This window comes from Cynocephalus volans, chromosome 1 (assembly GCF_027409185.1).
Source record: "Cynocephalus volans isolate mCynVol1 chromosome 1, mCynVol1.pri, whole genome shotgun sequence".
NCBI lineage: Eukaryota > Metazoa > Chordata > Mammalia > Dermoptera > Cynocephalidae > Cynocephalus > Cynocephalus volans.
The window spans coordinates 244,926,863-244,939,664 of record NC_084460.1 but is presented as its reverse complement, the minus strand read 5'-3'; the positions used below and the strand labels follow the sequence as shown (position 1 = coordinate 244,939,664).

At 38.2% G+C, this 12,802-nt stretch overlaps 1 protein-coding gene across 1 annotated transcript in view; it reads left to right on the top strand.

The window, feature by feature from the left end:
- Positions 1-12,802, top strand: part of PDE11A (phosphodiesterase 11A) — a 393,277-nt gene that overhangs the window by 331,562 nt on the left and 48,913 nt on the right. The window contains exon 15 of the mRNA XM_063110282.1: positions 1,794-1,894. Coding sequence (XP_062966352.1) covers positions 1,794-1,894 — 101 coding nt within the window. The remainder of the gene's footprint in view (positions 1-1,793; positions 1,895-12,802) is intronic.

The window sequence follows — 12,802 nt, the reverse complement described above, 5'->3', positions numbered from 1 at the left end:
GCTGGGGGTGATGTGATTTTCAGTGTGGAGTAAGACAACAAGGGTTAGGCTCTCAGTAACTGACAGAAGCCAGCATCCTGGCATCTGTGGCTCTGGAATTCTCCTACAAAAGTCATGTTTTAGCTGCGTGCTTTGGAGGAGGGAAGTAGAAATAGGGGAGACTTTGGTTCAGACTATCTTTTCTGTACTGGTAAATGTGATGAATTTATACTTCTGACTCTAGAAAACCCCCCTAGTAATAACAAGAATTACAAACAGGATGTCAAGTTTCCTTGGGGAAACAGACACCACTCATTTAGAATTTGTGCTCATACAGGCAAAACCCATTGGCCACCCTTCCCTTCGATGTTCTCTGTGAAGGACAGAGACTAATAATAACAGAACACCGCCTGTGATTGATCCATGCGGCAAGGCTCAGCAAAAAAAAACCTGGGCAGAATTACAGTGCAGCATTCCTTTAGTTATTTGTCTTCCTCTTAATGACTGAATTAAGGGTCTGGAAGAGTTCATTTGAAAATTATTATTAATATTGGACCTGGTCCCAGGTGGAACCAATATACTTAGTCTTTAAGGAGTGGTGGGTTCACCCAGGGAAATAAATTAACTCAGGGGAGCCTGGTAAGAGATAATTTACTAATTGATATTCTGGTTCCCTGAAAGAACTGATTTCACTCTCATTGGAGAAGAGTTTATTCTCAGGCAGTCATTCTGCCCCTTTCCTTCTCAACCCTCTACCAGCTCTCAACACGAGGTTTGAAACTGGTGTGGTTCCTGGGCCACATGCTTTTGAGTTCATACTCCACACTAAGAAAACCCAAAAAATGCAAAGTCCTGACTTTCAAACAAATTAAGTGAATTGTTGGTCACTTTACAGAAGGATGTTTCACTTTATTAAAAACAAATTGTGGTGCTGCCTAGTGTAGCTAAAACAAATTTTGATGAAACAAGAGTGCTTTTCAGAGGTATGGAGATAAAGGTCTGATTGCAACTTTTCTTAGGTAAAAGTCATCTGTAGAGTCCACTATGCCAAGAACAATGCCTTATACATCCTAGCTATTCAGTAATATTCACTGTACTGAATTTACTCTTCCCCACACTTCATCAAAGTGTATCTTAACAGTTTACTGTGGGTTCCTCAGCAGTACTGACATGTCCAGCCAGGTAAGTCTTGTTGTGGGGTCTCCTGTGCATTGCAGGATGTCTACAGCATCCCTGGCTTCTACTACTACATGCCATTAGCAGTCACCCACACAGTTATGACCATCAAAAATGTCTCTAAATGTTGCCAGAAGTCCCCATTGTCAAAACCACCTGCAGTTGAGAACCACTGGTCTCAAGATTTTTTCTCCTCCTCCAAGTCATTTGTTGCTATGGCGAGTGTTTTCAAAATTCCAGCTTAAACATTTACTAGTAAAACTAGTATCTATTTTAGTGTCAGAAAGATTCCCAAATGTTTTGCCAACTTCACTAAGTAATTCCACAGGAAACGGGCAGTCAGGTAGGGTTGTTGGCACAAATGTATCCATAGTAAGACAAGTTCAAACATTTTCAGTTTTCAAGACTAAACACATCATAAAGTGCCCATTGGTAGACCCCCTCAAAAATGATTACACTCTCTGACTTTGCTGTGTTTGCCAGGGAATTGGATTGTATTTGTACAAAATTTTATTAAGTTTTTTTTAAGTGATTTTATCATGTTCCAAGACCCTTTTTTTTTAAATATAAGAAAAACATGTAATCAGCAACCACAGATTTAATGTCATCTTTTGTGACTTTTAACTTTCTCATTACAGGGTCACAACATCTTTGCTAATTTGTCCTCCAAGGAATATAGTGACCTTATGCAGCTTTTGAAGCAGTCAATATTGGCAACAGACCTCACACTGTACTTTGAGTAGGTATTGGCCTTGGATCTATTTGACAAATGGATATCTAAAGTTCCATCCTGTAATTAATTTTTAGGTTCATATTGGGGGTTGCCTGTTACTTTATCAGTGACATCAACGTGTAAATGAGCTAAGCTTTTTTCTTGTTTTTCCCTCATCGAAATGAAGTTCATTAAGGTAGTATATATAAGCCACGAGATTCCAGGCTACGGTCACAAGATTTGTATCTTTCTTCTGTTTTATGAGTCTCCTTTGGGACTCTTGACTCTGAAACTAAGTGATAGCCATTTTTATTTTAGATGCTGGCTTATTTTGCTATTTTAGACTATTATTTCTGGTCAGATCTATAATGGCATTGATTACAATGATGAAAAATACTTGCTGATGAAAGGTTGACTCTTAGGAGAGCTGTCCCCTTTTTCCTAAAGTTCAGGCCTCTCTCTGAGCTAGAAATTCCATCTGTCCCATTACCGGGGGGGGCCTGTTCCATCGGGGACTACATATTTTGGCAGCTTGGAAATCTCTTTCTCCACTGATATGCACAGTTCTCTCCTAAATTAGAGACCAAACAATTTCCCTCCCTTAAAAAAGCATTTCACTTGACTCCATGGATATTTTTAATTGCTTTTCAATTTACCTTTCTTTTACCATCCACCTTTTAAAAAATAAACAGAGCACATTTGTAGCTCTATTTTCCTAACACCCATTTACACTTTGAAGAGCAGAGTCCACCTTCACATTCTACCAAAATTGTACTCTCAGAGGTCACCAGAGACTTCCTTGTCCTCAAATTTAATGTCCTGTACTCTTTTCTGGTATTTTCTAGCTTCTTTGTGATATCCAGAGCTTTACTGACTTCTCATTGTCAATTTCAGTGCTCTTTGCTTCTCCAACATCCAGCTGCCTCTCTCTCTCCTTTTCTAGAACCTTGGTAGGTTTCTTTTCTCCTTACCCCGCCTGTGAGTTCTTGAACCAATGTTCTTTCTCTACGCAGATGCACCCCCCCTGGTCTCACTTCTGTATTACCTCTATGTAGGTTATTACCTGTATGGAAAAGACTCTGACACTCTTCACGGTAACCCTCCCTCACATTATAGACCTGTATCTCCAGCTTCCATCTCCAGTAACCTTCAGTGTCGTTACTGCTTTCAAAGAAAGCTCTGAACTTGCTGTGACTTTCAAGGCCGTCCATGATCTGCTACCAGCCTTTTTTAAATTCATATCTTGCACTTCTCCCCTACATGATTTGTCTACTTCAACCAGAATGGTCTACATGTACCCTTTGAAACACCCTATGTAGTGTCTCTTGTTCCCCAATCATATCATCATTTCTACACAGAATTCTGTTTCTCCACTTCCCCATCTGGCTGAACTGACCCTCCTCCAAGGTTTGTCTCTTCTCTCATCTTTAATAGGAAGTCTTGTGTCAGCTCCTTTGAAATCTTACTGCACTTTGTCATTGCATCAGTTAAATACATTTCTATTGTAAGGGACAGAAAAGCCAAAGTAACAGTGGCTTACTTCTCTGTCACCCAGAATAAGTCTGGAGATGAGAGAGCAATCTGGAGTTGGTAGAGTAGCTGCATGAAGTTGTCAGGAACCCAGGCTCCTGCTGTCTCTCTGTGATGCCACCTTCAACACGTGGTTTCCACCTCTTAGTCCAAGGTAGTTGCTCAGGCCCTAGCTATAATGTCCACATTGCAGCCAGCAGGAAGAAGGAAGGGACAAAGAAGAAAGAGGCAATAGGGTGATACAAGCTGTCTTCTAAGAGAGTTTTCTGGAATCTGCCACATAACACTTCCACTTATATTTCACTAGTCAGTACTAAGTCATTTGGCCAAAGCCAGCTTCCAGGAAGGTTGGGAAAGGAAGCCTTTATTCTGGGTAGCCATGTGCCCAGCTAAAAACCAGAGGTTCTATTGCTATGGAAGAAAGGATGAAGGTGTTTGGGGGTAGTCTATGCCATGAGTATTTATTGCTGGATTCTGCTGAATAGGTTATTTTGTGGTATAGTGGAAGGACTAAAGCTTTGGAGTTATATTGTATGGGATTTATATCTCACTCTATCATTTTAGTCAAACCTGGTGGATTAAGCCCAAGTGTCTTTGTCTTCTCCTTCCTAAAACTCCATTAAAATGATACTAAACAAATTTAAAAGAAAAAGAAGGCATAAATCTGCAAGGAGAAAGAGAGGACACACAACAACTGACCGGAAATGTTAATACATTTGTGGGAAACGGAAGGCAAACCAACGGATGGCAACTGACCTGCAGAGTACAAGTGGAAAGTAGAACTACACAGGAGGACAGCTCTGAGCAGCAAGCCGGTTTGCACTGCAGAACCCTGCTTGAGGCTCAGAGACAAAAAGTACCACAAAAAGTGGATATGACACTCAAAGCTTAAGATGAGGCGATTGCTAGAAAGTAGGTTTACAGAACACTCGGAGTCCACAAAGTCCTCTACCAGCACAGCCAGGTAGCTCCCATTCCTCTACCCCTGCAAGGCAAGAAGTTTATTCTCTGGCAGAGTGAAATAAAGAGCTCTGGACTGAGGCAAAGTACAGGACGAGAATGAGGTAAAGCGCTCGGAAGAGGGGATTAAGTGAAATGAAACCAGTGTCTGGATTGAAAACCCATAGCCTGTAGCCCAGTCACCTAGAAGCTAAGGATCTATAAAGCACACACCCTGGGTTGTCAGATTTAGCAAAGAAAAATACATGAGGCCCAGTTCTATTTAAATTTCAGATAAACAACCACTAGTTTTTTAGTATATATGTATCCCATGGAATATTTGGAACATACGTATACTAAAAATTGTTTTTTATTTGAAACTCAAGTTTAACTGAACTTCCTGAATTTTATCTAGCAATCCTACTCCCCCCTCCCCCACACACATACAATTCCCACTTAGCTTTTTGATGCCTTACTGTTAAACACAAGCAGACAACCAAGAATCAGAAAATTTTATAAGCCTCCAATATGAAAGACAGAGTCAAAAAAGAAAAGAAAAGAAAAAAAAAAGGAATTCAGAGCAAACAAGGAGAAGAAAAAAAAAAAACTGTTGTCAATATCCTCAGAGAGCTAAGATATTGTATCCATGAGATAAGAACGGGATGCTTTAAAAAATAGTAATAGGAGTAATCATGAAGAAGAAATTGCTCTTAAAATTTAAAAACATGATGGCCAAAATGAAAAATCAAATGAAAGCACTGGGAAATACAGTCAAAAGACAAAAGGCAGCAAGATGGAAAACACTGCTATATTTCATTATAGGCCTTTTAGTGCTATTTGATTTGTTAACTATGTGCATGTAATATTTCAATGAATATAAAATTTTAATTAATTTTTAAAATATACTTAAAAGATAAAAATCCCAGCTCTGCCAATGACTAGCAGTATGTCATCAGACAAATTACCTACCTCTGAGAGAGAACAATACCTACATTATGTCTCACAAATGTCTTATATGTCTTAAATGTCTTATAAATGTTGACACCTACAACCTCATTTGCTTTAGAACATATTTATTTTGCATGTTTTGTGGCCATCATGTTGACTTAACTTTCATGATCTATTTTTTTTTTTTCCTGCATTAATGCTCCTTGATTTGGGATTTACGGAAAGCCTGTATTCCATTAATGTTTTTATTTCCTGTTCCTGACACTTGCAGGATTTTGTGCTATTTTTCTCAAAGTAGAAGCATTTTCTCAAGCCAAGTTTCTAAGTAACTTCTAAAGAGAAAAAAATCTCAGCACTTGGAGTCTATTTATCAAGTCCTGTTAGGGATGTGACGAATCACTGAGTGACCGCTGGAATGCAGTCAAGGAAGTTGGTTGCAACTTGTTTTCTCATTACTCTGTTCTTATCTGAATGCTGCAGCCCCTGCTAATGTTTGCTGACTCCCAAAGAAGCTGGCTTGTTCTCTTTTTGTTAGCGTTGTTTTTTGAGGTTCTGAATAGCTGTTCATTCTCTAATCTAGACCTTCAGGGGATTGATTCACTTGCCTGTCTGAAGTTGCATTAAAGTATTGCCATATTTTTAGCCAAAACAATCCCTAAGGTTAATGAGGGGGAAAGCAGCTTCTACAACTTGCCACCTAGATGCTTTTATTTCACAAATATGCAATTGTGGAAATGAAAACTATTTTAGAAATGATGTCATCCAATCCATCTCCTTTATTTTGCAGATTGGGCACTGAGATCCAAATGGTTAAATATTGTAGCTGGGATCACATAACTAATTATTGGCAAAACTGGAACCCATACCTTCTCTTTCAGGGCCATTTCCTCAATCATCATATTCTCTTTCTGATAGAAGAATTAGTTGTCATTTGAATTGGAGACACGTTATATAACAATATTGATTTTTCCCAAGTATACTTTAATCAGTTTAATATAAAAACCAGACTTGGTTCCCCCTGCCCTCTCCCAGAGCAGAGTTGGAGACAAAAGCTCTCATGAAAGTAGTTTAGTTTCGGAAATGACATCATATTTTAACAGAGCCTGATGAGTCAACACACTGAAACTATTCTAACGTTAGAACAACAGGGCATGTGGTAGGTGGATGGAAGAAACATTTTGGTTTCTTGACATACTTTAAAGCATTTTTACATGTACTCATCCTCATATTCTCATCCACATGATATTACAACTGAATAAAAAATGAGAAATTTACTCAACTAGAACTTATAGATGCTTTCTTTATGCCAGGCACTGTGCTAGTTGCTGGGCATGCACAGGAAGATAAGACATGATTCTTATCTTCAGGGATTCAGAGCCCAGCGGGGAAGAGAGAAAAATACTAGTACTACGGTGTATGGAGCACTATGGCCCAAGTAAATGCAGGGAGCGGCTGGAGCATGCTCCGTCTAGCAACGGCTTACACGGCTTCTTTGCCTGAAGGTTATGGTTTGACTGAATTAACTATGAGGGCTTTGTGATGTCTAATCTGCCATCTTCAACACTTATAGCAATTCTGGTCTTCCCTTTTTCTGCGTTTTGCTAATTTTCTTTGTTTGGGGTTTTTGTTTTTGTTTTTGGCAGCTGGCCGATAAGGGGATCCAAATGATTGAGCTTGGTGTTATAACACTGCACTCTAACCAATCAAGCTAACTGGCCAGCCCCATTTTGCCAAAGTTATTCATGCCATCAACAACAGCACAATATCAAACTGGTCATTTCTTTCAGGTGCTGAGCTGGCCCTTGTGTTTTCAGTGCTAGTCTAAAGCTGGGAGAAAATTCACTTCAAAATTATATACGTGACTTTTTTTTTAGTCATAATTACTTGGGTTAACATCTGAATACTAATTTAATATTCCTGTCCAGTGTTTTTATGACAAAAGTGCAGAAATCTCTCCAGAATCGGCATTTAGCAATTAACTGCAGATGTCTGATTTGCCTGTTGAATAAGCAGTAAAAACAGCAAAAGAACAAATTTCCTCCTCCCTTGCACCCACCCACCCTGTCATACATACACACTCCCCACAACCCTGCCTGACAGTTCTGGAGCTGAAATTGCAGGAAGAGTCACAAGATGATTTTGCCACCTCAGTAGCAAAACCTTCCTAACATTCATGACCTTTTAGTAGATTCAAAGGAGTTAGATGAATAGATAAAGAATATATATACATATATACATGTATAGATTTATAATTTACCAAAAATATTCCTGATTAAAATATACACAGGAATGTTGATTTCTCATTTCACAAACAAAAGGTACCTTGCAGATAAATTACAAACCAGAAAGATTTTCAGTGTAGTGATGGGTGACTGGTAACCAATCTTTAGAATTATTTTCGAGGGTAATTTTAGCAGTTCTGTTCAAATGATGCTTTTTTCAAGACTGCTATTTTTCTGAGTGGAACATATGTCAGGAGAGCAGGATAAAAGCCTAATAAAAACATATCTGATTATAAATGAGATTTTCCAGTAAGTTGCTTTTCACTAGCTTAGGTACTTCCCATTGTCCTTGAAAACCAAGGTTCCCAGTGATCTGCTTGTGAAGTTAATGATATAGTTCCTCATGACAAAGGACTCTGGATCCAGGAGGTATTATATAATTTTGTAGGTTTTCAAATATTCATTTTAGCAGTCCCATGTTTCTAAAACTGCCCTTATCTTTAACAGTTTTGCACATGCTCATGCTGTTGGCACTGTATAATCTATATACACATACATATATAGATGCTAAAAAGAGCAGCGGTATGGACAAACTTGTTTCCAAAAAGCACAGTGAAACTCACGTTATTGCTTCGTAGTGATTATCACAAAGGAGAAGGTCAGATACACACCACCTGGAGCTGTGAACCACCAACCTGGCTTGGGCCATCTACAGCTCTTCTTTGGAGCATCCTCTTATTGATGACAGAAACAGCCCTGTCTGGTGTCTGCCTTGATGCCTGGTACAGCTTTGGTATGGCAGCCTGTGATGCCATTACATCTCATGAGGCTTTTGGCCACAACTGTCCGTCCACATACTCACAACAACTCAAACCCAAAGGTTTACGCTACATACAGTTTACAAAGATTATCTAGGAGGCCAGAACTGGGAGGCTGGGGAGTGAGAATCTACCTAGAGCTGCCCATAAATGCCCTGAGACTCTGGGTAAATCACTTGTCCTTGAGTTTCCTCACCTATAAAAGGAGACAATTATAGCCAGCTTTTCTCAAAAGTTCCATACAGCGCTAACAGTCTGTAACTAGAATGAGAACTTAAACATAGAAATCATTCTTTGACCCAGCAATTTTATATATTCATACACACATACATATGTGAGAGTACTTTTAAAAGGTCATGGAACATAGAAATAAAAGATAGTAGGAATCTTTCCATGAACTTTTGGAAGTACCCTCAAACAAATGTGTGTGTGTGTGTGTGTGTGTGTGTGTGTATGAGAGAGAGAGAGAGAGAGAGAACTCACACTCAAATTCACAAGGAGACATACAAGGTTGTTTATAGCAGCACTGTATGGAATAGCAAAAAAAAATTGGAAATAACCTAAATTTTCATTATCAGGAAATGGGTAAGTAAACAGTGGTATAATAAGCCATGGAATACCATAAATTAATGAGAGGGAATAGCCTAGAATTATATATAACAACATGTCTGAATGTCACAAACATTGATGAGAAAAAGAAGTTGCCAAAGAATACATACACTATGATGATATTATTTATATAAAACTCTAAAACATGCAAAGCAATATTATGTGTAACTTACCTAGTAAAATTATAAGGCTGTGTGTGAAGATGATTTGTACAAAAATTAGAAAATGGTCATCTAGGTGGGTGGAAAGGAAGCAGAAGCGACAGTTGAGAGATGCACAGGTCTCGGCAGGATGGGAGAGCTTGGTTTCTAGGCTGAGCAGTGGATGAATACCCCAGGTGTATTGTGTAATTTTTGCACCTTTTAAAACACAGTCATGCGTGGCTTAACGTTGGGGGATACGTTTTGAGAAATGCATTGTTAGGCAATTGTGTCGTTGTGCGAACATAATAGAGTGTACTTACACAAGTGTAGACGGTATACCTGCTACATACCTAGTCTGTAAGGTATTGCCATTATAATTTTATGGAACCACGTCATATATGTGGTCCGTTGTTGAGTGAAATGTTGTTATGCAGCACATGAATGTATATGAAATATGGATAATAAATTTGCTATATGATCTTGGCATATCACTTCAAAATCCTTTTTGCAGCCTTATAAAAATGATTGATTCCATCACCTGATCTTTCAAGAACGAATTTTTTCAAGAACTTTAAAAAAAATTAAACATACTTTGGTTTAAACTTTAAAGCATCTCTGGTTATTTATGTGCCCAAATATATTACTAGATGTGTGATGTACATGGTTCTACCAGAGACAAGACTTTTCTTATGTTTATCTTGACAAAATTGTAGTGCAGGAAGATTCCTACTCTCTTCTGATGTCATAGCCATACCTTGGGATGCCAGAGTAAATAGACCTATCAAGAAATCATCAAACTTTTGTCAATGGAGGAAAAATCAATTTAGTCTGCAACATTTTTCTCTGTCCTGTGAAAAGATTCCTCTCACCCCTTCTCTATCCACCATCCCCTAGGAATAGTAGGTAGTCTCTTTTGTCTTAGCTTGAGTTTGGTTGATTTAAGACTTTCATACCAGCAACTCTAGCTGTTAAAATTTCCATCACTGGGGAATTTATTCTTATAGTACTGTTTGGTTGTCATTGTCATAAATTAGCTTTTTTAAAAAAGATTTTGTTTTCTACAATGAGTTAACCACCTAGGTTAACATGCCTCCACTTTGCATCAAAGAAGTTATGTTTCATATCTTGAACATACTATCAGCAGATATAAAAATTAAAAAATATCTAAATAAATATATATTTACTTAAATATATTAAAATTATATTTAAATTTATATTATATTTAAATTATATTAAAATATATTAAATTTATATATTTAATATATTAAATTTATATAATATATAGTTATATATTAAATTATATTTAAATTATATTTAAATAAAAAATATTTAAAGATATAAAAATAGTGGAGAGTGGCTCAGGTGGGAATGGTGTTCTTATTTCCTACTTGTTATGTTGTCCAATTGGTCCAAGTTAGAATCTAGTCTGCAAAAATATAACAGGGCTTTTGTTGAATAGATCTTATGTTGTTTTCTTATCTCAATCTCTCCAAATGGCAACTGGGAAGCCCCTAAGACAATTAGAATTTAAGGGAAACCAGCAGCTAAGGAATTATTTTTTAAAATGAATAGTTCTCTGAGATAATCATTTCCATTCATTCATCAATTTAACAAATATTTGTTGAGCTGCTATTACATGTCAAGCACAGGATGCAGGAGTGAACAAAATGGGCCAGGCCCCTGCCCTCATGGAGCTTGCACTCTAGTGACTTCTTGGAACAACTCATAGAATTGAAATGGCCACCCAGGTACTTAGGATGACAAGGACAATGACTAACAAGCTCTTCCAGAAAGACATCTGTGATCTTCCATGATCCTCCAGGCTAAGTGAGTGCCTTCCCTCTGTGCTCCCAGGGCACCCTGAGACTTGGGGCAGCTGTTATTTCAACAGGTTGCATTTGTATCCCAACTCTGGGCTTAATAACAGTAATGAATCCTTACTGAGTATCTACTTTTGCCAGGCATTCTGCTAAGTGTTTGACATAAATCAATTATTTAATACTCCCACCAACCCTAGAAAGTAGACCCCATTAATATAATTCTTTTAAATACTATTCTTTCTATTAAAGAAAACTAAAGCCCAGTGAGGTTAAGCAACTTGTTCAATGTCGGTCATGGGGTAGCAAGTGGCAGAATCCAGAAAGTCTTCCAGAAACATAGTAAAGACCCAATAAATATTAGCCCCTTCAGGGACTAGGGTGAGGAAAGTGAGACGAGTCATACAGGTGCAGGGTCAGATCTTGTCTTTATTTAGAATTCTGTTATTTTGTTCATCACGGATTTTTTGCATTTATTTTGATTTTTTTAAATATTGTATGAAATTATTATTTATCTTGATTACTGAATTTTTTGTCATTCATTTACATTGTGTGCCCAAAATGAGTGTTTCTCTCACCTCATTCTACACCCATTATCATTGTTATCATTATTAATACATTTAAAGGGGATATTACCTATTTTTTGTTTGTTGCCCCCACTAAACTCAGAGACATTTAAAGCTAGCAACCATTTTTATGTTCTAATAAAGCCTAATAAAGACTTGGCACAGAGTGTATGTTCAATAAATATTTGTCAAACAACTTTCTGTTCCACATAATTCAAAAGGAGGTTAATTTCTATTCAATGAGAGGAGAGAACTGGTTATGTTCTCTCCTCATTGGAGCTTTATCCTCATTGTATCAGTGTTAAGAGGGTAGAAAATCCTACTCTGGTATTTGAAAGGGTGACGGGCCTTTAAGAGGTGATTAAGAGGTGATCAGATCATGAGGTCTTTACCCTTGTGAATGGGTTAATCTATTCATGGATTAATGGGTTAATGGTTTAATGGGCTATTGAGGAGTAGACTGGGGGCTTTATAAGAAGAGCAAGTGGGCACATTAAAGTGCTCTTGCTCAGCCCTCGCCCTGTGATTGCCTCTGTCATCATGGGATGCTGTAGAGAGTTCTCACCAAGAAGAAAGCTCTCAACAGATGCACCCCTTGACCTTGGACTTCCCAGCCTCCAAAACCATGAGAAATAAATTTTGTTTCTTTAGAAATTACCCAATTTCAGGTATTCTGTTATAAGCAACAGAAAATGGACTAATACACTATAGATACCAGGTATTAAATATTTACCAGTGTCAAACACTTAGTACACTTCGTCTCAAATTCTCACTGCAAAGCTGGAAACTGAGGCTCAGCCACGTGGAGTCCCTTGCCCAAGATCACACAGCTAATAAGTGACAATCAGCATTAAGCTCAGGTCTGTGTGAATACAAACCCAGACTCTTTCCACGACCCCCTTTCTATTTCAGTTCACAGTCAGTGGTGGTGATGTGAGAAAGGCATGACCAGAGTCATGAAGAAGGGAGTGAGCCAAATGAAGAAGATGGTAAAGTTATACAAAGAAAAGATATGCACACACCTGGCCACCGAAAGGGGAAGGGGCTGCTGTGCAGGGCCATCTCTGCTGATTGCTATAAGTTTGTCTTGGAGACTGTCCCATTCTGTAATGTGGCCTTGACCTGTATCAACTTAAAGGAATAGATCCAGGACCTGTCTTTGTGTCTCAAATAAGGATGTGAACTACACATTTGTCTTCCTGACCTGCCCCCTTTCAGGTAAATTGAGTAATCAGTCTGACCGATGACAAGAAATCCATACAGCTAGTCAGCTAGTGCTGGGTACCCCAGGCCAGCCACAAGAGAGCTGGTTGTTCTCAGCATCATGTCCTTTGCTTCCCAAA